Consider the following 24,683-nt stretch of genomic DNA (forward strand, 5'->3'; position numbering starts at 1 on the left):
GGTAACAGTACTGTATATTTGAATACCGCTTATGTCACAAATGTATCAGTACTAAATACCTATATGTCCCTATGCCATAAATGTCATGTATGTTGTGTATGTCATAAATGTCTATATGAAATGAAAATGGGGGACCCTGATGGAAACAAGACAAACGTCTTTCTCAGGTCTGCATCCCCTTAACAATTGTGTGTATTGAGCCGTACTGTATTGTACCCATTCTGCAATCTGTTAAATAAAGTTTTCATTCATTCATTCATTCATTCATTCATTCATTCATTCATTCATTCATTCATTCATTCATTCATTCTAACGGTGCCGAAAATAATAATAAATAATAAATAATTTCAGTTCTTTCTGGAGAAAGTGGCCCTGGCAGCCAAAACAAACGCACCCCGCTGAGCCTGGCAATACGGTGACTGGAGATCCTGCGAGGGCACAGAGAACAATACATGCGGTCGCACCCCTCCTCCGCTTCAAATTATGATAAGACTTTTGAAAAGCAGCGCCGTTCGCCCTCCAGACAGAAAGACAAACACTTCTATGCGTGACTCATAAAACACGCGTGGCCTTGCAGCCGGTCGACGCGGTGCTTCCATTACGCCTCTACTGCCGTGTTCATTTATTCATGTTTATCTGGAAGCTATTTTTGTTTCCTTTTCCCAGACCCGGCATGTATTGTAACTAGTGGAGCGGCCTCTCTGATTTATCTCAGACACACGCGGAGTTTCATTTCATTTCAAACCTTTATTTAAACTCGAAAGGCAACGGAGGTTTGCCTCACTTACAGTCACGTCGAGCGTACAAGCATATACGGTCACACAGTGTATAACATCACAACAATAAGACAACAATATGAGGCAAAGAGCAAGGATAACGAATCAATTAAAAACACGTACAACTTGATAAAGGTTGGAGATCAAGGTTTTAAACTCTGCAACAGAGAGGATCTCAAGCTTTAAGGGCTGTTGGAGTTCATTCCATGAGCTAGAGGGGCATCATAGTGAAATGTAGATTTACCCTGTTCAGAGCAAACTAGCTTACCAATTATGATGTAGTATAAGGAGGCAGCTTACCAATAATGATGTAGTATAAGGAGGCAGCTTACCAATAATGATGTAGTATAAGGAGGTATCTTACCAATAATGATGTAGTATAAGGAGGTAGCTTACCAGTAATGATGTAGTATAAGGAGGTATCTTACCAATAATGATGTAGTATAAGGAGGCAGCTTACCAATAATGATGTAGTATAAGGAGGCAGCTTACCAATAATGATGTAGTATAAGGAGGTATCTTACCAATAATGATGTAGTATAAGGAGGTATCTTACCAATAATGATGTAGTATAAGGAGGTAGCTTACCAATAATGATGTAGTATAAGGAGGTATCTTACCAATTATGATGTAGTATAAGGAGGTAGCTTACCAATAATGATGTAGTATAAGGAGGTAGCTTACCAATTATGATGTAGTATAAGGAGGTAGCTTTTCAATAATGATGTAGTATAAGGATGTAGCTTATCAATAATGATGTAGTATAAGGAGGTAGCTTACCAATACTGATGTAGTATAAGGAGGTAGCTTATCAATAATGATGTAGTATAAGGAGGTAGCTTACCAATAATGATGTAGTATAAGGAGGTAGCTTATCAATAATGATGTAGTATAAGGAGGTAGCTTAACCAATAATGATGTAGTATAAGGAGGTAGCTTACCAATAATGATGTAGTATAAGGAGGTAGCTTATCAATAATGATGTAGTATAAGGAGGTAGCTAACCAATAATGATGTAGTATAAGGAGGTAGCTTACCAATAATGATGTAGTATAAGGAGGTAGCTAACCAATAATGATGTAGTATAAGGAGGAAGCTTACCAATAATGATGTAGTATAAGGAGGTAGCTTACCAATAATGATGTAGTATACGGAGGTAGCTTACCAATAATGATGTAGTATAATGAGGTAGCTTACCAATAATGATGTAGTATAAGGAGGTAGCTTACCAATAATGATGTAGTATAATGAGGAGGTAGCTTATGAATAATGATGTAGTATAAGGAGGTAGCTTATCAATAATGATGTAGTATAAGGAGGAGGTAGCTTATCAATACTGATGTAGTATAAGGAGGTAGCTTACCAATAATGATGTAGTATAAGGAGGTAGCTTACAAATAATGATGTAGTATAAGGAGGTAGCTTACCAATAATGATGTAGTATAAGGAGGTAGCTTACCAATAATGATGTAGTATAAGGAGGAGGTAGCTTATCAATACTGATGTAGTATAAGGAGGTAGCTTACCAATAATGATGTAGTATAAGGAGGTAGCTTATCAATAATGATGGAGTATAAGGAGGTAGCTTACCAATAATGATGTAGTATAAGGAGGTAGCTTACCAATAATGATGTAGTATAAGGAGGTAGCTTACCAATAATGATGTAGTATAAGGAGGAGGTAGCTTATCAATACTGATGTAGTATAAGGAGGTAGCTTACCAATAATGATGTAGTATAAGGAGGTAGCTTATCAATAATGATGGAGTATAAGGAGGTAGCTTACCAATAATGATGTAGTATAATGAGGTAGCTTACCAATAATGATGTAGTATAAGGAGGTAGCTTACCAATAATGATGTAGTATAATGAGGAGGTAGCTTATGAATAATGATGTAGTATAAGGAGGTAGCTTATCAATAATGATGTAGTATAAGGAGGAGGTAGCTTATCAATACTGATGTAGTATAAGGAGGTAGCTTACCAATAATGATGTAGTATAAGGAGGTAGCTTACAAATAATGATGTAGTATAAGGAGGTAGCTTACCAATAATGATGTAGTATAAGGAGGTAGCTTACCAATAATGATGTAGTATAAGGAGGAGGTAGCTTATCAATACTGATGTAGTATAAGGAGGTAGCTTACCAATAATGATGTAGTATAAGGAGGTAGCTTATCAATAATGATGGAGTATAAGGAGGTAGCTTACCAATAATGATGTAGTATAAGGAGGTAGCTTACCAATAATGATGTAGTATAAGGAGGTAGCTTACCAATAATGATGTAGTATAAGGAGGAGGTAGCTTATCAATACTGATGTAGTATAAGGAGGTAGCTTACCAATAATGATGTAGTATAAGGAGGTAGCTTATCAATAATGATGGAGTATAAGGAGGTAGCTTACCAATAATGATGTAGTATAAGGAGGTAGCTTACCAATAATGATGTAGTATAAGGAGGTAGCTTACCAATAATGATGTAGTATAAGGAGGTAGCTTATCAATAATGATGTAGTATAAGGAGGTAGCTTACCAATAATGATGTAGTATAAGGAGGTAGCTTACCAATAGTGATGTAGTATAAGGAGGTAGCTTACCAATAATGATGTAGTATAAGGAGGTAGCTTACCAATAATGATGTAGTATAAGGAGGAGGTAGCTTATCAATACTGATGTAGTATAAGGAGGTAGCTTATCAATAATGATGTAGTATAAGGAGGTAGCTTACCAATAATGATGTAGTATAAGGAGGTAGCTTACCAATAATGATGTAGTATAAGGAGGTAGCTTACCAATAATGATGTAGTATAAGGAGGTAGCTTACCAATAATGATGTAGTATAAGGAGGTAGCTTACCAATAATGATGTAGTATAAGGAGGTAGCTTACCAATAATGATGTAGTATAAGGGCCTTAACAATTAACAAATACCAGTGTTTGTTGCGCCTCTCCGTCAGTGAGGACCAACCAACCTTCTCATAACCCATTGAAACAGGGAAACACATTTGTGTGTATATGCAGGCTATATAATGCATTTTAGGCAGGCGTTGTAGGTCTAAATGGGATAAAGAACACAGTGATGAGTGTCGTGTCTATCATTAGTGATGAATCTGAGGGCAGCGTGCTGGACACAGTCCCAAAGGGTTGAGGCCGCAGCATGCCTATAAATGACATCACCATAGTCCAAGACAAGAAAACTGCTTTGATAACTCTCGTCCTACTCATCAAAGGAAAGCTGGTTCTGTACAGGAAGCCAGTTGTAAAGATGATAGTTGTGTAACTGGAGCCTGTATTGGCTCCATAATCCCATAACATAGTATTAGCCTCCCTGCCTGAGAGCGCTCTGTTTAACCTGCAGTGCAGCGCTGTGACTGACGGCATGAAATGAGGGATAAATCCACTCTCCGCGTCCGTAGACATTAATGTTTAAGCCACTTGCGGTAAAGTCACACAGCCTGTCAATCAGTCTTTATTTCCTCCACTTCTATTTGTCATTAATTTGGGTCTGTCTCCGGTCAGGTGTAATAATGAATAAATAATAATAATAATTACTTGCATTTATGTAGCGCTTTTCTAGACACTCAAACAAAACGCTTTACAATGTAGGGTGGAAATGGCCTCCTTCACCAACACTTCACCCAACCTTGGGCTACGCAGGCTCAATGGCTGCCATACACACTGGCACCCGGCACACATCACACTACACAATGAGTAAGGTGTAGATCAGGCTCCATGCCAAACCCTGTATTACCATCAGGTAGATGGGGGCCAGAGCGGGAGCCATGCTGGAGTCCCTGCCCCTTGGAGCGCTCGACCCGGCTCTGTTCGGGACTCGGGGTACAGAAGGGGGATGCGATGCTAACAGGAGATATCCGATAGCCTCTAATGTTGTAGTTGGTGTCAAGAAAAACCACTCAACGGTATATTGTGTTATGATTTAGCGCTCTGCGACGGCACATATCTCACAGTCGATCAGGTGTCAAGTGAAACGTCCGACCTGCCGCGTCGCCAGCTTGGCAATAGAAACACTAGACAGTGCGTCACACGTGAGGTTAGCTTGGCAATAGAAACAGTAGACAGTGCGTCACACGTGTGGTTAGCTTGGCAATAGAAACACTAGACAGTGCGTCACACGTGAGGTTAGCTTGGCAATAGAAACAGTAGACAGTGCGTCACACGTGTGGTTAGCTTGGCAATAGAAACAGTAGACAGTGCGTCACACGTGTGGTTAGCTTGGCAATAGAAACACTAGACAGTGCGTCACACGTGAGGTTAGCTTGGCAATAGAAACACTAGACAGTGCGTCACACGTGAGGTTAGCTTGGTAATAGTAACACTAGACAGTGCGTCACACGTGTGGTTAGCTTGGCAATAGAAACACTAGACAGTGCGTCACACGTGTGGTTAGCTTGGCAATAGAAGAGAAACAATAGACGGTCTGCAGACAGTTTGTCAAAAGATATGGTGAACCCTACACCGGTCCGTTTCGATAAGATGTACCCTAACTCATCTCCCAGATGCCATCGTTGTAAGACTTGTATAGCGTCCAGGCCCGGACTGGCCATCGGGAGCACCGGGAGTTTTCCCGGTGGCCTGGCCTGCACAGATTAAAAAAAGAATTATATAAAAAAAAGAAATTATTATTATTTTTTATTTTTTTTGCCAGGCCATTGTTTCTAGTTGTGGCGGCGGCGCGGCGCGATAGTTAGATAACCTAGGTGGGTGGGGAACAACCAGGATTTCACTGTCTGCGACAGAGTTGGAGAACTATCTGACTCTCTCCCTCACGCGGATCACACACACACAATGGAGCCGTGCTGCCGCTTGTGATTGGTGGAGGCGGGACCAGGCGATACAACTGATATGTTGTGCTCTTGCTTTTTTCTTTTTGAAGGTGGAGAGAGTAGCATTGCTAGTGCCACAACAGTTTTATTTGAGGTCCATAACAGTACATTGTACTAAGCAATTGTTGGCTCATTAGTTTGTGATTCACATGCACTAAAATTCACCAGAATGCAGGAAATTAAGTCTTTGTAACAAAAAAATCCTGGTGGGGGACCCCCAGACCCCCCGCTTAAAAAGTGGCCTGATTGGGGCTATATTTCGCGCTATATCTCCCGGTATGAATTATTTCCCCAGTCCGGCCCTGATAGCGTCAATTACCCATGTTATTTGGGAATGCTGAACGTTTTTGGAAAGAGGTTCATGACCTGACTACTAAAGTCTTGGAAATTCCGTTGGACATTACAACATAAACAAAGACCTCCATGACACTTTGCAACTGGAACAGCGTACATATACTGAAGAACAAAGAGCACGTCTTTCTCAGAACTTGGGCACCCTTTGTGGACCTCTGACTATCTGACACCTGTACATTGTATATCACTATTGCACTTTACTGTTACATTTGTACTCTGGTTGGATGCCAAACTTCATTTAGTTGTACTGTACTTGTGCTGTATGATGACAATATATTTGAATCTACTGTAATCTAATCGAATCGAATCGAATATGAAGTTACAACATTTGCATCTTTGCACATCACGTGGGGGTACCTGGCAATCTTGTGGCTCGCAATAACAATAAACGTCACCAACTTGATGCATTGTGTGGGTCTGATACTCGTCACAATGCGGCTCTGGAGCGGTCTCTACCGCGAATCCGGACCAGCGCACTGTGTGCACTGATTATAGGAGAAGTACATGCTTACACTAAGCACGTGAACATGCACTACAAGTGCCCAGGCGTGTAAGTGTGATGGAGCGCGCACAGCGGGTCAGCCCCTAACACACGGTCTAACCGCCCCATGTGAATGAAAGGGCAAATCCATAGCGTGCTGCTCCCAGGCGTTCTACAGGGTTCCTATTGGCAATCAATAAACCGATAGCCAACTGAACGCTCTGCTCTCCCTCGTCCTCGAACAGATAGCCTGCGAGTATAAATCACTTCCTGTGGTTTGCGAAAGACCAGTCCTCTCCTCCACATACTGTACAACATGACTCAGGGTTCCCACAGACATTGCCAAATGAAATTCAAGGACTTTCAAGTACTTTTCTAAGCACTATTTTCCATTTTAAAAGGGCATTTAAAAGGATACAATTCACTTTTAAATGCAGTTTTTTATTGAAAAGAAAATCCGATCCAATATTTATGGCTTAAAACCAATTTCTGACAATTAGTTACACTTTAGATTAAAACATATTTCTGAACATACCTGTACATCCCTCTGTATTGCTGTTGAATGATGTTTTTCAGTTTGAAGCCCCTATACAGCTAAAGAGACTAGTTTTATCCGGTCTCACAGCTGCTAAAAAGCTGATAGCATCACGATGGATTCAACTGGATAAAATGTGCCGGAAGGTATGGGTTCTTACCTATCTCGATGTGATTTATCTAGAAATATCTACAGCAAGAATTTTAGGTGTCAGTGAAACCAACATTGCAATCTGGTTAGAAGTGGTGGAGAGAATAAAAGCTAGCATATGTGCTACCACATGCTGCCCTACTGTCGGTCTGGGGAGGGTGTAGACTATCACATGCTGCCCTAATGTCTGGGGGAGGGTGTAGACTACCACATGCTGCCCTACTGTCGGTCTGGGGAGGGTGTAGACTACCACATGCAGCCCTACTGTTGGTCTAGGGAGGGTGTAGGCTACCACATGCTGCCCTACTGTCGGTCTGGGGAGGGTGTAGACTACCACATGCTGCCCTACTGTCGGTCTGGGGAGGGTGTAGACTATCACATGCTGCCCTACTGTCGGTCTGGGGAGGGTGTAGACTATCACATGCTGCCCTAATGTCTGGGGGAGGGTGTAGACTACCACATGCTGCCCTACTGTCGGTCTGGGGAGGGTGTAGACTACCACATGCTGCCCTACTGTCGGTCTGGGGAGGGTGTAGACTACCACATGCTGCCCTACTGTCGGTCTGGGGAGGGTGTAGACTATCACATGCTGCCCTACTGTCGGTCTGGGGAGGGTGTAGACTACCACATGCTGCCCTACTGTCTGGGGGAGGGTGTAGACTATCACATGCTGCCCTACTGTCGGTCTGGGGAGGGTGTAGACTACCACATGCTGCCCTACTGTCGGTCTGGGGAGGGTGTAGACTACCACATGCTGCCCTACTGTCGGTCTGGGGAGGGTGTAGACTACCACATGCTACCCTACTGTCGGTCTGGGGAGGGTGTAGACTACCACATGCTGCCCTACTGTCGGTCTGGGGAGGGTGTAGACTACCACATGCTGCCCTACTGTCGGTCTGGGGAGGGTGTAGACTACCACATGCTACCCTACTGTCGGTCTGGGGAGGGTGTAGACTACCACATGCTGCCCTACTGTCGGTCTGGGGAGGGTGTAGACTACCACATGCTGCCCTACTGTCGGTCTGGGGAGGGTGTAGACTACCACATGCTGCCCTACTGTCGGTCTGGGGAGGGTGTAGACTACCACATGCTGCCCTACTGTCGGTCTGGGGAGGGTGTAGACTACCACATGCTGCCCTACTGTCGGTCTGGGGAGGGTGTAGACTACCACATGCTGCCCTACTGTCGGTCTGGGGAGGGTGTAGACTATCACATGCTGCCCTACTGTCGGTCTGGGGAGGGTGTAGACTATCACATGCTGCCCTACTGTCGGTCTGGGGAGGGTGTAGACTACCACATGCTGCCCTACTGTCGGTCTGGGGAGGGTGTAGACTACCACATGCTGCCCTACTGTCGGTCTGGGGAGGGTGTAGACTACCACATGCTACCCTACTGTCGGTCTGGGGAGGGTGTAGACTACCACATGCTGCCCTACTGTCGGTCTGGGGAGGGTGTAGACTACCACATGCTGCCCTACTGTCGGTCTGGGGAGGGTGTAGACTACCACATGCTGCCCTACTGTCGGTCTGGGGAGGGTGTAGACTACCACAAGTACCACATGCTGCCCTACTGTTGGTCTGGGGAGGGTGTAGACTACCACATGCTGCCCTACTGTTGGTCTGGGGAGGGTGTAGACTACCACATGCTGCCCTACTGTCGGTCTGGGGAGGGTGTAGACTACCACATGCTGCCCTACTGTCGGTGTTACTACTGAATGTAATAATGAACAAATAATGAAAAATCAAATAAAAGTACAGTTTTTTATATATGTATACACAAATATCCAAATGAGAAGAAATATCTATTAGGCAGTCACATTACTGCTCAAGCTCCCCTCTCTTACTGTATATGTATCCATACTTTAAGTGCTTGTTTATAGCTACCTTTAAATTGATTGATATTTTTGCTTAATTTTATACTCGCATCCAGACCATTCCAGAGTGACAAACTGTAATGCACATACTTTTAAGAGTTGTATGTACCATACTGTAGGTTGTTTTAAAGCTAATGTCCCTCTAAAATTATAAACACTCTCTCTAGCCATGAATCTATTTTTTAATGTTGCTTGGTAATTCGTTTTTTATTGCCAGAAACATAATTTGTGCAGATTTGAATTTGATTAAGTCCATGCATTTTAATGTTTGACTCAGACTATTTGTGTGATCTAAATATCTACCATGATATACTAGTATCCGTATGTGGCTGGGTATCCCATGCTCTGGCTCAAGTTGGCTAGCTTGGAGCCTCACAACAGTAACTCCACCTCGTCTGTGCAGTAGCCCTCTACAAACGCCTCCTAGTCTCCTCTGTAAGAGCACAGTCATGCCATCACTAGGGATGGGTACCTTTCACATTTGAACCGATACCGGTACCTGTGAATCGATACCCAACGGTACCTTTTTTCGGTACTTTAGTATCAAGAAATTTAATTTACCTACCTCAGTCGTAAAAAAAAAAATCCAAACTTCAAATAACTACAATTTCGGCTTGTCATTGCTCCGACTGCTTTGTTGTTGAATCAAGTCAAATCCTAGGTAAGCATATATTGTGCGTGTGAACGTTGACATGAAAAGAAAAAAGTAAAAAAAAAAAAAATAATAATAATAATAATAAAATATTTTTTTTTTAATTTTTTTTTCTTAGGTTTCTCACTTGATTCGATACTCGGTAGTACCAACGTGTTTCGGTTCGGTACCTCAAAAGTACCAAATTCGGTACCCATCCCTAGCAATCACGCCAACCTGAAACACATCATTATCGTTCCTAAGTTTGTCTGTGTTTTGACTGTATTAATTTGAGTCCCGGTGAATAAAGCAACGCAGCTCGTTTGACCATTTAACCCGAATTTGCATACACAGAGGACGAGAGCGCTACAGGTGTCTCCGTCCCGCGCTCTAATTAGGACCTCATCGCACCCCCTCCACATTGCCTCCCGCTCTAATCTGTGCTGAGGGGAGCAATTTCAGCTCCGTCTCAACGATTTTCATGCAGATATTCTCTTTTGTTCTCCATACGGTGTTCATGAATTATTTACTTAGCATCTACTGTATATTGATCCTCTCTCGCTATAAATAGGTAAACGGAGGCTCGTTAGCATCGCGCAGCGCTTCAAAATGAATAAAGCTGCGTTCTGGAGCGCGGCCAGGGACCTCTCGGGGAAACCTTGAAACATTGAGGAACTTTCCGGGGCTAATTGGCACTGGGTATGCGAGTCAATACGTTGAAAACACAAAGTAAGACTAAAATATGCTAATGAGGATCCTCGAGGATATTGACTCGCGCTCTACACCGCTGGCCCGATGCCCGTCACACGACAGAGAGGCGGTCTGCTCGCTGTGGTGGGATGAACATGCACTAGTGTCCACAAACACGTCTGCCTACCTCCGGTCAATGGTCTCTAACTAGAACCAAAAGGAGAGAGCACATTAGTCCAGTCTTAGCTGCTTTACACTGGCTTCCTGTAACATTTAGAATTGACTTTAAGGTCCTTCTCCTTACATACAAAGCTCTAAATGGACAGGGACCTAGCTACATCGCCAACACTCTAATAAATTACACACCAGCAAGAACACTGCGATCATCAGCTGCTGGACTACTAGAGGCTCCCAGAAGCAGTCAAAAGAGGATCGGTAATGCAGCCTTTATCAACTATGCCCCAAAACTATGGAACAAACTACCCCAAAACATCAGGGAAGCCAACTCGCTAGACATCTTTAAAAGACAGCTTAAAACCTATCTCTTTGCTCAGGCATTTCACTGATAGATATCTGCTACCACCTAGTGGCAAGAGGAAACATCAGGGATATCCTGACACAACTTGTATTTACCTGCACTATTCTTACCCTGCCTACTCTTATACACTGCCTATCAAATTCATGTGTCGGTTATTGCACTTTTTACTTCTTACTGATGACTATTTTTAAACTGAATCATTTTAAACTATTTTTATTATTTGCTAGATCCAAATGTGAACCACTGTGATTATTTGTATTACTGAATAGAGAGCCTATTAGGATGCTAGATCCTAATGTGAAACACTGTGATTTGCCAAACCTTGCTATGCTCGCTCATGCCTGTATTTTTTATGTCCGTTCTATTTTATAATTTTTTGACTATTTTTAAACTGAATCATTTTAAACTATTTTTACTATTTGTGTTACTGAAAACTGTAAGCAGAGAGCCTATTGGGATGCTAGATCCTAATGTGAAACACTGTGATTTGCCATACCTTGCTACCTGTCTATCTTTTTATGCTCGCTTATGCCTGTATTTTTTACTGTTGTGAAGCACTTTGAACTGCAACCTCTGTATGAAAAGTGCTATACAAATAAAGTTATTATTATTATTAACTACACCCCCCCCCCCCAAGACCCCTACGCTCTACATCCTCTGGCCGTCTCAGACCCACTCCGATCCGAGCTCCGGGAGGGTCATCAAAGAGAAGTCGCCTATTCTTGGTCCTCGCTCCACAATGGTGGAACGAACTTCCCATCACAGTTAGGGCAGCCCAAACACGACCAATCTTTCACCGTCGACTAAAAACACACTTCTTCTATCAATATCTGAAATGAATTAAAAAAATAATTATAATAATGCTTACTGTCTCATAATATCATGCACTCTTCCTACTATACTAATATGTCTCTACTACTACAACAACATTGTAGCACCCCGAGTTTCAGCACTGTTTGATGAACATTGTTACTCAGCTGAAATCGTTGTAGTACCCTTCCCGCTGACTCGTACGTCGCTTTGGATAAAAGAGTCAGCTAAAGGACTAAATGTAATGTAAATGTACTGTCCACAAACACGTCGGCCATCTGCTCGCTGTGGTGGGATGAACACGCACTAGTGTCCACAAACACGTCAACGTCACAAATGTCAAACTACTAGAGACCAGGCGTGTGCACAGATATATATATATATATATATATATATATATATTGCATATAGTTTACCATCATCTCCACACAAAGGGACACAATATCCATTGAAAAAAGAGGTCTTCTATTTAGAAACAGGCTCGCCATTAAAAGCTCTAGGTGAGGGAGTACCATTTTGTTGCTTGAGCCACCCCCCCCCTCAAAACGCCTCAGGCCCTTTTGTGTAGATCTGTGAGAGACCGACAATAATAATGAAGCTGCTCTTATTCCCAAGCTGTGCGGCGGCACTGGACTTCACTCGGCCAGGCCCAGCGGGAGAGAAGCACATACCTGCTTTTGAAGAGGAGCGGTGGCGGTTACGTGTCTTTTACTTAGAGCGCCCGGGGGGGCGTCCTTCACGAGGACTGTGCTCACAGCCACTGCTGGTCCCACACAAGGTGACTTTGCAAAAAAGTGATGGAAGTGCAGCACAACAGCTCCCATCGTCCCGTCCTCTCTGCTGATGCATAGGCAGCCTTCCGCACGCACCATGGGCGACTCGGCTGCTCCTCGCCTGTGGAACGCCCTCCCTGACCACCTCAGAGCACCACAGACCACTGCTTCCTTTAAAAGAGGCCTAAAAACATACCTCTTCACGAAAGCCTTCCCTTAGTTTTAACCTTTTTAATACATGCCTTGTGTGTTTTATCGCTTTTTTTTATGCTTTTATGCCTTGTTTTTTATGTTTCTAAAGTCTGTTTTTACCCTGTAGCACTCTGAGATTTGGTTTCCAAATGTAGAGTGCACTATAAATCGAATGTATTATTATTATTATTATTCTCCTGAAGAGCCCTGCTCTCTCTGCTGATGCATGGCCAACCTTCTCTGCGTTTGAAAGTGGTCTCATCCAGGGAAGCAGCATTGTTCTCGTCACACATCGACATCAGTTCCTTAGCAACAATCAGAGAGTACAGTACTAAAGAGGGGCTCCTTGTCTCACCTGATGGGCATCAGAGAGGACTAAAGAGGGGCTCCTTGTCTCACCTGATGGGCATCAGAGAGGACTAAAGAGGGGCTCCTTGTCTCACCTGATGGGCATCAGAGAGGACTAAAGAGGGGCTCCTTGTCTCACCTGATGGGCATCAGAGAGGACCAGAGAGGGGCTCCTTGTCTCACCTGATGGGCATCAGAGAGTACCAGAGAGGGACTCCTTGTCTCACCTGATGGGCATCAGAGAGTACCAGAGAGGGGCTCCTTGTCTCACCTGATGGGCATCAGAGAGGACCAGAGAGGGGCTCCTTGTCTCACCTGATGGGCATCAGAGAGTACCAGAGAGGGGCTCCTTGTCTCACCTGATGGGCATCAGAGAGTACCAGAGAGGGGCTCCTTGTCTCACCTGATGGGCATCAGAGAGTACCAGAGAGGGGCTCCTTGTCTCACCTGATGGGCATCAGAGAGGACCAGAGAGGGGCTCCTTGTCTCACCTGATGGGCATCAGAGAGGACCAGAGAGGGGCTCCTTGTCTCACCTGATGGGCATCAGAGAGTATGTTACGGACCCTGTCCTTATGTATGTATATAGAGGGAGTAATGTATGTTATCTGTTGTGTGTGTGTGTGTGTGTGTGTGTGTGTATATAGGCATGTTTAGGTTGTTCTGTTTTTGTCTCCCTCCTGTGTAACATATCCCATTCTCAGGTGTCTCCCAGTTGCAGCACCAGCAGCCAGCTGGTCAATCAGCAACTCACCCCAGTGCAACGGCAGGTGAAGCTGATCTGCAATCAACATCCACTCTCCCTTTATATATCCCATTTTGTGGAGTGTTAGTTAGCTCTCTGGTTCATTGGTTGTGGTAACTATATTCTGTGTCTTTGTGGTAGAGCTCTCTCTGTTTAATTGCTATAGAGCCGTGGCTCTTTGTGTGTTTTGGTATAGAGCTGAGGCTCTTAGGTAGTTTTGTGTAAGAGCTAGTCAAAGCTCTGTGTGAGCTGGTTTTGTGTGAGAGCTAGTCAAAGCTCTGTGTGAGCTGGTATTGTGTGAGAACTGGTCAAAGCTCTGGTTGTCTATACTCTAGCATAGTATCTTTTGTGTTCCTTATTGTTGCACATTTCTGTTAACCTTAACCTTTGGATATTTGTTTATTCCCTGTTCACCCAGCCTATGGTGATTGTCTTTCTTTTGTATTAATCTTTTGTTTTCGAACACAGGGACATTGAGGACAGGAAGATACCGTGGAGTCTACATTTTTGCATCACGTAGGTGACCTGCTGTTAAAGACACCAGCCTTAGAAGTGAGCACCGCCACCTGTACTTTTGGGCGTCCGCGCCTGTAAGGGGGGGTGGGCTTTCATTTCTTTTTGATATTTAATTTGGTGCCAAGTCCTCCTTGATCTCTGTGTTGCTGAGTTTTTGTGTGTATATACAAATAAATACTATTTTTCAAATTGTTTCTTGGGGTTTTGTGTCCCTGCACCCTCACCTACGCTGTCTGTGGCCTTGTGTTGCATCTCCTTACTGGGGTACATAATAGAGTACCAGAGAGGGGCTCATAGTCTCAACTGATGGGCATCAGAGAGGAACAGAGAGGGGCTCATAGTCTCACCTGATGGGCATCCAGATCGATGATGGTGACCCTGGAGACGCCTTCCATTCTCTCAAACAGGAACTGAAAGATGAGGGTAAAAAAATACATTATCTTTTGTCTTGTGTCATAATTAACCTCCTCCTTCTTCCTGTGATCATTAAAATGTTCCATTGTTATTGGAACGGTTTGATACAATAGACGCTGTTTCAACACCAATACACGTCAATACTCAACATACAATGCCTTGTATGGAAAAGTGTCTGACAAAGTGGTTGTCGATCAGGGCTGTTGTCCCTACGGACCCCCTTCCATCCCAGGTCTGTTCCCCGAGGCGTTAATAGGACCAAGAAGAGAATGGTTACATTATGTCGCCTCCAAGATAAACACACAATTGCACTCTTTTGGAAAAATCCAGACAAACCAGATCGGACAATGGTTCAGTAAAGTACCTAACTTGCTTTAGAGAAATTTACTTTTGCTATCAAAGGAAAACCTGATGTCTTTCGAGACATATGGGGACATTTCCTACATCTTATGACCTGTCGACTAACTAAACTTTTAAGTTCTGTATTATTGTTAGGACAAGACTGACGAGGACAATGACAACTTAATGTATGTTTTAGCTCTATGACTTTATTTTGTATTTAACTGTGGGAGGTGGGGTTAAGTGTGAAAAGTGTGGTTAAGTGTGTTGTATTGTGTATCTTCTGTTACATTATCTGTTGACAATGACGATAAATATATTTTTGAAAGGAAATAAAAAGGTGGAGGTATTTGAATACCTTCAAATATGAACAGGCTGAAATGAGCCAAATTCAAATGAAATGCACTCATTCAATATTTGTTAACTCGATGTATTTATGTATATATTATGTATATTCACTCAACATAATTTTCAATGACGTTGAGTGAATACATAATAAATACATAATAAATACATAAAACAGATATACATTAAATGCAAAACATAATAGAGTATGTACAATCGATTAAAACAACTGCAGATTATGGTGGCATTGTTGATGATTAAGGACTTAAACTGACCGAAGGATACCAAAATATTCAGTTTTATAGCAGATGTCCCAAGTTCAGTACAAACTGTAGGTGCTTTACGTGTAAGAGCCAATCATTGGATTGTGTACCATAGCGTCCAGATGTCCACTCCAGTAGCGAAGCGAGATCATTATTTTGGGAGATCTCCAAGTGTTTTTATTTGATCTAGAACCAGATGCAAGTGCAGCTCTCTGCTGGGGAAGCCCATCCAACTCTATATACTGTAGGTCACAGTATATACACCATAACCGCCACCGGTGATAAATCTAATGGCTGAATGATATACGGAATCTAAGGGTATAAAAGTGGAAGCCTATAAAAGTGTCTATAAATTACATCTCTGGAGTCTGAAAGCTGCTCTATTCCTATAAGAAGCCAATTTTCTTCTGCAGTTTACTGGCAAGACTGGCCCACGTGATATTTAAATAGAATTTTTTGTATCAAACCAAATACCAACGTATTCAAATTCTTTAAACGTTCTCAATATCAGGCAACGTCACAGTAGATATATCCAAGTCATTGTAAACGGCACACATGTGGTCTTACCTTAGGCACCAGTTTGAGACTAATAAGATTCAAGAGGTTTATTTGTCACATACATAGAAGGGCATACAGTGAAATGCGGGAGCGAATCATGCAAAGCATTAAAAGAGAGTTGCAGATTCTCAAGGGCCAGTTTCACAGAACCTGCGATTACAATAGACGATAGTGTCGTCCGCATAAAGATGAACTTGGCGACCGCTCAAAGAGAGACAATATTATGAATATGGACGGTAAATACGACAGGGCCCAGAGCCTGAGACACAGCGGGTGCATTGGTGAGACCAAGCGGCTTTACCGGATACTGGCATCTTTCCACTCGTCTCCTTCCCTGATGCGCACCAGGTGGTAAGCGTTGCACAGGTTGACCTTAGAGAAGATGGTGGCACCCTGAAGAAGCTCAAACTCAGAGGAGATGAGGGGGAGGGGCTACCGGTTCTTGACTGTGATGTCATTGAAACCAACTCTACATGTTTCCCACCGAGCTAGCTGCTGTCTGGTGAGGCCCTACCCTGTGTGGGAGCAACAGTCCGTAGTTACCATTATGTTTGTTGCCGAAATGAGGAAAGTGTTTGACCATTCTGTCTCTGGGAGGGAGGCATCGAAGAGGGTGTTGTGATGGCTGGGTGGAGGTAAGCAGGGTTCCCAGGGTGTAGGCGGGCTGTGTGATGGCTGGACGGCAGGTGGAGGTAAGCGGGGGTTCCCAGGGTGTAGGCGGGCTGTGTGGTTACTGGGAGGCAGGTGGAGAGGTGGAAACCAGGGTAGTGCTGGTAGTCTGGCGGAGGTGGGTAGTGATGTGCAGGGGCTCCGTCAGAGTCCAGAAGGAGCTGTTCATGATGGCCAGAGGTGGTACCTGGTGGTACCTGGGGCTCCGATGGCAGCGTGCAGAGTTATTGTCCGCTGGCTTAGTTGTATTGTAGGAACCGAGCTAGAATGTAGATACATTACAAGTGCAGACAGTAGACACAGGAGGCAGATGACGTAAACATTTAAACTCTTAACGTTCGGCGTACCATATACGATTCACCACGCCCGTGCGTGTGCGCCGCAGCACTTTGCTTTCGTCTGTCGGCCCAGGGCTGCCTTTTTCGCTGATCATCCAATACATCGTTTGAAAGTTGAATTTGCCGCCTTTCGGTCGCCACCACACTCAACCTATTGCGTGCTTCGGGTCTCGAGTTACAAGATGATATATCCGGTGAGCGTCATTTGACCGGATTTCAATTTCAGTGTGTTCAAACCTCTGTTTCTCTAATACATTAGCACTCAAAGTGATTTTTCTTTATTGACTTAGTAAGATATGCAAATCGCTTTGGTTTTCTGCAAAATGGGGGGTTAATAAGAGGTTAATGGAGCAGGCAAATAGCAGGTAGGTACAGGAGACACAGCCAGAGCTCACTGGACACTAACTAACACACAGGATACTCTAACTAACACACTGGACACTAACTAACACACAGGATACTCTAACTAACACACTGGACACTAACTAACACACAGGATACTCTAACTAACACACTGGACACTAACTAACACACAGGATACTCTAACTAACACACTGGACACAAACTAACACACAGGATACTCTAACTAACACACTGGACACTAACTAACACACAGGATACTCTAACTAACACACTGGACACTAACTAACACACAGGATACTCTAACTAACACACTGGACACTAACTAACACACAGGATACTCTAACTAACACACTGGACACTAACTAACACACAGGATACTCTAACTAACACACTGGACACGAACTAACACACAGGATACTCTAACTAACACACTGGACACTAACTAACACACAGGATACTCTAACTAACACACTGGACACTAACTAACACACAGGATACTCTAACTAACACACTGGACACTAACTAACACACTGGATACTCTAACTAACACACTGGACACTAACTAACACACAGGATACTCTAACTAACACACTGGACACGAACTAACACACAGGATACTCTAACTAACACACTGGACACTAACTAACACACAGGATACTCTAACTAACACACTGGACACTAACTAACACACAGGATACTCTAACTAACACACTGGACACTAACTAACACACAGGATACTCTAACTAACACACTGGACACTAACTAACACACAGGATACTCTAACTAACACACTGGACACTAACTAACACACAGGATACTCTAACTAACACTGGAACACAACTACTAACTAACTACATGTATATATTATACTGTACATTCATATTTGCATGTTCTATTCTCCATCCATCTATCATCCATTGCAACACTATAGTATTTGGGGGATCCCCCAAAACATCCCATCTGAGGTGTCTCTCCTCCACGCCGCCTGTGGTGCTTTCCCCCCCGATTGCTAGGTTTTTAGTGAGTCGTTCCTTATCTTCATTGGGGGAAAGTCTGGGATTTCATGGTGGTTTTTGTTTTTGATCTATTGTGATGTTTCTTCTTGACTTGTACAAGAACACTTGTACAGCCCATGGGGGCTATTCCATGTGATCTCAGGCTATACAAACACATTTGATTTGATAACGTGGATGTACTATGTAGTGATTCAAATTAGGGCTGGGCAATTAATCGAAATAAAATCGCGATCTCGATTCATAGACCTATGCAATCTCATTTCTAAATTATGACGATTTTAACTTTTTTAAATGATGACGATTCTGACTAGAGTTATTTTGTATGTTACAAGATACTTTTTAAGTTTAAGTCAAGCACTTTCATACATGTTATGTTTAAGTTTAAGTCAAGCACTTTGATATGTTATGTTGTCTGTTTAAGAAAGAATGCAATAAATGAAAAAATGAGAATCGTGTGTGAGAATCGTGATCTCAATTCTTAGAGAGAAAAATCGTAATTCACATTTGAGCAAGTCCATCGCCCAGCCCTAATTCAAATAGAGTTTTCAGCGACCTGACTAGTGACTCTGATGGCAGAGAACATCAGTCTCACCTTGATGGCCAGAGTGATGTCGGCGTAGGCGCAGAACCCTCCTCCCTTCTCCGCCGAGCAGTGATGGAAGCCGCCCCCTGAGACACAAGAGAGGCCGAGCGGCACAGCGTCAGCGCCATTGGGAAAAGGCCACGCGCGCCATTGTGCATCCGAGAGGTCCATTATTCAAAACAACCGCAACCGGGTCCTTTTATAATGGGCTGCTATTGAGTTGATTAGTCGCTAGAAAATGGCTGCTTGTCCTGGTCCCCCCCCCTATGAAACAACAATGTGTATTATATCGACACCGGGTGGAACGCTTGGGTCGATCACCATTGAAATGCCTATAGAGCGGCCGCGGACTGACAGAGTGACGAAGAGGAGACTTGTTCTTCTTCTTCTTTTTTAATTGGGATGATAGTCATTCATTGGGGTTAAGAGCTGAAGTGGCCTCTGGCCCGGCTCAGCCGCTGCTCATTAAACCGTTGTGTGGAGCGGAATCTTAATATCGTTGCTGGCGGAAGAAGACCTTGTAACTCCAAAAAACCCAACTTTTCAGGAGGTGAAAAAAACGAAGACAGCTTTGAGGGCGAATAGAGTTACGAGGTTCAGTGCGTTCCCATTGTTTAAACTTTGTAAAACCACACACATAATGGAGGATGATCTACTGAGTTGATTTATATATATAAAAAGAAAAAATGGAGTTACGAGGTTTTCTTCCGCCAGTGACGATATGCTGGTCGGGGGGGGGGGGGGGGGGGGGGGACAGTGTCAACAGATAATGGCGTACAATTCCCAGATGAACCTCCAAGTTTGCTCATAATTGCTCCAACTGGTAACATGTGGCCACACAACGAGCACGGCGACCCGATTAGATAAATTAGATATAGTCCGGTAAGAAACACGAAGAGGAAAACTCACCCCAGCTTTGTAAAAAAGCTACTTTTTCTGGGACGATACGACCGTCTCCCTATTCAAGACTATCACGATACTTCGGTGCCGATTCTATATGTATTGTGATACTACATGTGTAACTGAGGGGTACAATTCCCTGACTGTATTGATAAGTATGGTATTATTAAACCACTACCGCTTGTACTTTAACTTCTGGCCATCCAGTACATGATATAGATATGATGAACACTTTCCCACCTGATGAAACGAAGTCCACACAAATGTATAAATCGAATATTTTATATAGCAAAGGGTATATACAACGTTCACTTAATGACATTTATGATTTGAAATGCACTTGTAAGGCAAATGAGTATTCGTAGGTAAATCAACATTGAATGTCCAATCTCTGGTTACGCAGGGAGCAAGTATACAACCTGGTTCTTTAGGGAACTATAGCAATGGTACTTAAATGATTATAGCTGGATACACTAAAGGGGGGGGGGGGTCCCGCTGGTTGTAAGACAGCAGGGGGGGGGGGGTTAGAAGAGCCGCTGGCGGTATCCCATCTGGCCGACGATTTCTTGGGAGAATTCAGAGTGCTGAACACGGTGCCCACAGAACCTCGGTCCACAGATGAATACAGCTGGGCCCTCTGGTGGACGGTAGCTGCCGGTCCACAACGAAGAGACGTGAGGCGACCTCACTCGGGGTAGAGCGCCGTCTCACCTGGACTCCTCTCGGGGGGTAGTTCCAACACTCAGCAGTGTTGGCTGTTATCCATGGCATAATCAAAGCACCCAAAGCATGTAGATAATCCAAGCCGTGGAAGGCTCGCCGTCGTCCGGGTAACGTAATCCAATGTACAGGTCCACTCGTTCTGGCCCGGAGCTCCTCGGATGCAAGCACCACACGTGGTCTGCCCAGCCTGGTTAAGACTCCAGATAACGTCAGGAACGATGGGGGTACTGCTCACTTTATAACTCTAACCGAACGATGCACCATACATAATAGACTATTATTAACTTAATAGAAATACGTCCCACTCGACGGTATAGTGCCAAACTATGACAATTCAACTATTAATCCACACGATGTCTCAATGCCTATTCTGAGGCCAAGTAGGCCTTACTGCACCACACGTGCGTCGTGGGTGAGGCTTCGCGTCTGTTACTAGGTTGGAGGGTAAAGGACTAATGGACTAAAAGAAAGTTCTACTTTACTTGCGCCATATATATATGCGCTGTGAACAAATAGTACCATTCGTATTTCGCCAGACGTATTCCTATGCGGAACCGGGCTTGCCACGACATGTTCGTCGGCACGATTGAACTTGAACCAAGGGGCATGGCTGCTGGCGCCAGGTTCTCGTCCAATGGTAGAATGAAACTATTATGGGCTGTTAGTAGACTAAAGGGATATTCAGTGCATATTGTACAAGGAATATACAGGGGATATCAAACGATATACAAATACTATTAAATATATATCCATAAATAAATATATATATTCGGTTTAATCTGATCCTTCACAACAACATGTATTGTGATTCTATATGTATTGTGATTCTATATGTATTGTGATTCTTTAAGTATTGTGATTCTATATGTATTGTGATTATTTAAGTATTGTGATTCTATATGTATTGTGATTCTATATGTATTGTGATTATATGTGTATTGTGATTCTTTAAGTATTGTGATTCTATATGTATTGTGATTCTATATGTATTGTGATTCTTTAAGTATTGTGATTCTATATGTATTGTGATTCTTTAAGTATTGTGATTCTATATGTATTATGATTCTATATGTATTGCGATTCTACATGTATTGTGATTCTATGTGTATTGTGATTCTATATGTATTCTTTATGTATTGTGATACTACATGTATTGTGATTCTTTTTTTTTTAAACTTTGACCAGTCAGCTGGTTCTTTTTAGCGTTTATCGCTTTTTTTCATCGCACTCATACTTGGTCAAGTTCGACCGACAGAAGCAGGCTGAAAGGGTTCAGATGGGGGGGAAAGACACTCTGGGAAAGGCACGGCTGCCGTCCGGGATTCGAATGCGCTCAGCCCCAGATCCGCGCGAGCGCGGTTGTCCACGGCGCTGAAATAGCACTCGCGGTACGTGGTGAGCTACTGGAGCTCCCCTGTATTGTGATTCTATATGTATTGTGATTCTATGTATTGTGATTATTTAAGTATTGTGATTCTATATGTATTGTGATTCTATATGTATTGTGATTATATGTATTGCGATTCTATATGTATTGTGATTATTCAAGTATTGTGATTCTATATGTATTGTGATTCTTTAAGTATTGTGATTCTATATGTATTGTGATTCTATATGTATTGTGATTCTACATGTATTGTGATTATATGTATTGCGATTCTATATGTATTGTGATTCTATATGTATTGTGATTATTTAAGTATTGTGATTCTATATGTATTGTGATTCTACATGTATTGTGATTCTATATGTATTGTGATTCTATATGTATTGTGATTCTATATGTATTGTGATTCTTTAAGTATTGGGATTCTATAAGTATTGTGATTCTATATGTATTGCGATTCTACATGCAGGGCCTCCGCCAGGGGCGTGCAAAGCGTGCGGTCGCACTGGGCCTCGTGAGAAGGGGGGCCTCGCGAACAAAAAAAAATTGATTATTATTTTTTATTATAATTTTTTTTTAATAAAAATAAATAGAATGTTAACAATCACTTTCCATCACAGACCTAAAATCTAGTTTTGCTTACATGCTTATATATTTCACATTAGACACGTTTGTAGAATAGTGTAGACACGTGAATGTGTCTGACTTGTTCCGGGCTCTGCGGCTCTGCAGATATGCTATTGGTTTCAATGGACCGTTTACTTTTGTGCCGGCAAAGCATCGTGGGAGGACTAACACTAGGGGGAGCTGGTTGGCGTCTGTCTGGTAGTCGGATATGTGAAGAGGAACTGTAATCACCCACCACGAGGAGCCACAGGTACGGGGTCTCTTCAGCGAGTGGACGTCTTGGCCAAGAAAAGAGCATCCTACTTTTGAAATGTGAAATACCAATATTGCACCGGAGCAGAAGAAATAACGCTGCGTGCCGTAAGCTTATCAATACCAAGTATAGTGATTAGGTTACGCCAAGACGAAGAGGACGTTCGGCAGATGGACTGAAGATGGACTGAAGAAAGTGTTGCGTGTTAGAACGTTCAGTCGGGGAGAGATTCTACTGGACATCCACCAGCGCAGCTAGCTGCCGTTAGCCAGGAGCTAGCCACACACACACACACACACAGCGCAGCTAGCCACCGTTAGCCAGGAGCTAGCCACACACACACACAGTGCAGCTAGCCGCCGTTAGCCAGGAGATAGCTACCGACTACCTGTTGACCGCCAGACCAGCCCCCTTCTAAGTATCACAGCCGGTGGACTGACACACAGGAGAGCTAGTAGTTCTTGGGAGGAGTGATACAGCAAAGATTGGACTAAAACGAAGATACGACGGAATGGCTTAAACCTTCTCACGTGGCAGTTTCGGGCTTCTCAGCACAACCGTGCACCGGGGAAAAGGGTTGCTTGTTTTCAGCAATTCAGTAGCTAATGCAACTCATCCCAGTCGGTGTTTAGCTCAGCCAGGGGGGATGGAGACTGCCAGTTACTGCTAGCTGACGTTACTTTCTCTGTCAGACGTGGGTGTGTTCCGCACATCTGCAACTTAAGGAGTAACACTTTCCTCCCACTTATAGAAGTATGTATATGCCCAGCCTCGGGCAGCGCTATTATTTAAGAATATGTTGACTGTATGCCCAGCCTCGGGCAGCGCTATTATTTAAGAATACGTTGACTGTATTTTTTTAACCTTTAAAAAAGGGCCTCGCGTTTAAATCTCGCACAGGGCCTCGCATTTCTCCCAGACACGGCACTGTATACATGTATTCTCTCACAGCGTCCCTTCAGACAGCAGAGAGACCTGTGATCTGCAGATTTCAGATTAATTTGACATTGTCGCCTCACAGAGGGCTCAGAGACGACACGTAATTATGCAGGCCTCGAGATTCATTTGAATATCCTTCATATCTCTATTAGAATCGTGTTTATCGATGCGGAACCATCTCGTCCTGATTCATCAACAGAACACGTGCACAGGGGCAGAGTGAGCAGCAGCAGCAGACGCAGAGTACCAGTCTGATCCTGCTCCTCCTCTCGCTATGATTCGGGGGGGCGGGGGGTGACTGGGGGGGGCGGGGGGGCTAGCACAAGCCGAGCTTTTCAGCCAAAAGCCTTCCACCCAAAATAGGGGGATAAACCCAGCCACTGTTGGCAGGGAAAACCAAAACCTTTTCATTAGGGGCGACAGTGGCTCGCGTGCGGTCACACGGTAATCTGAAGGTTCCCCGTTTCGATTCCCGCTCCTCCCGGGCAGCGCGTCGAAGTGTCCTTGAGCAAGACACTTAACCCCCTAACTGCTCCCTATGAGCAGGTTGGCACCTTGCATGATCGCCTGATCGAATGATGCACAGCATCGCGACACCCATGTGATGGTATAGTGTACGTTTTCCCCATGAAGAGATGTAAGCCCTTAAGTCTTGAAGCTCTGACTCACAGCTAAGGGAGACAGTTGTTTAAAATACATTGACAGTGTCAAT

The 24,683-nt window shown here is 43.5% G+C and overlaps 1 protein-coding gene across 1 annotated transcript in view; it reads right to left on the reverse strand.

Annotated features, from left to right (window-relative positions):
• hdac11 (histone deacetylase 11) overlaps window positions 1-24,683 on the reverse strand; it is a gene marked incomplete at its 3' end in the record, with an annotated part of 134,670 nt that overhangs the window by 41,237 nt on the left and 68,750 nt on the right. The window contains exons 6-7 of the mRNA XM_084317101.1: window positions 19,152-19,228; window positions 14,602-14,664 (exon numbers count right to left, since the gene is read on the reverse strand). Coding sequence (XP_084173227.1) covers window positions 14,602-14,664; window positions 19,152-19,228 — 140 coding nt within the window. The remainder of the gene's footprint in view (window positions 1-14,601; window positions 14,665-19,151; window positions 19,229-24,683) is intronic.

Source organism: Notolepis coatsorum (genome assembly GCF_963971535.1).
Source record: "Notolepis coatsorum genome assembly, chromosome: 6".
In the NCBI taxonomy this organism is placed as follows: domain Eukaryota; kingdom Metazoa; phylum Chordata; class Actinopteri; order Aulopiformes; family Paralepididae; genus Notolepis; species Notolepis coatsorum.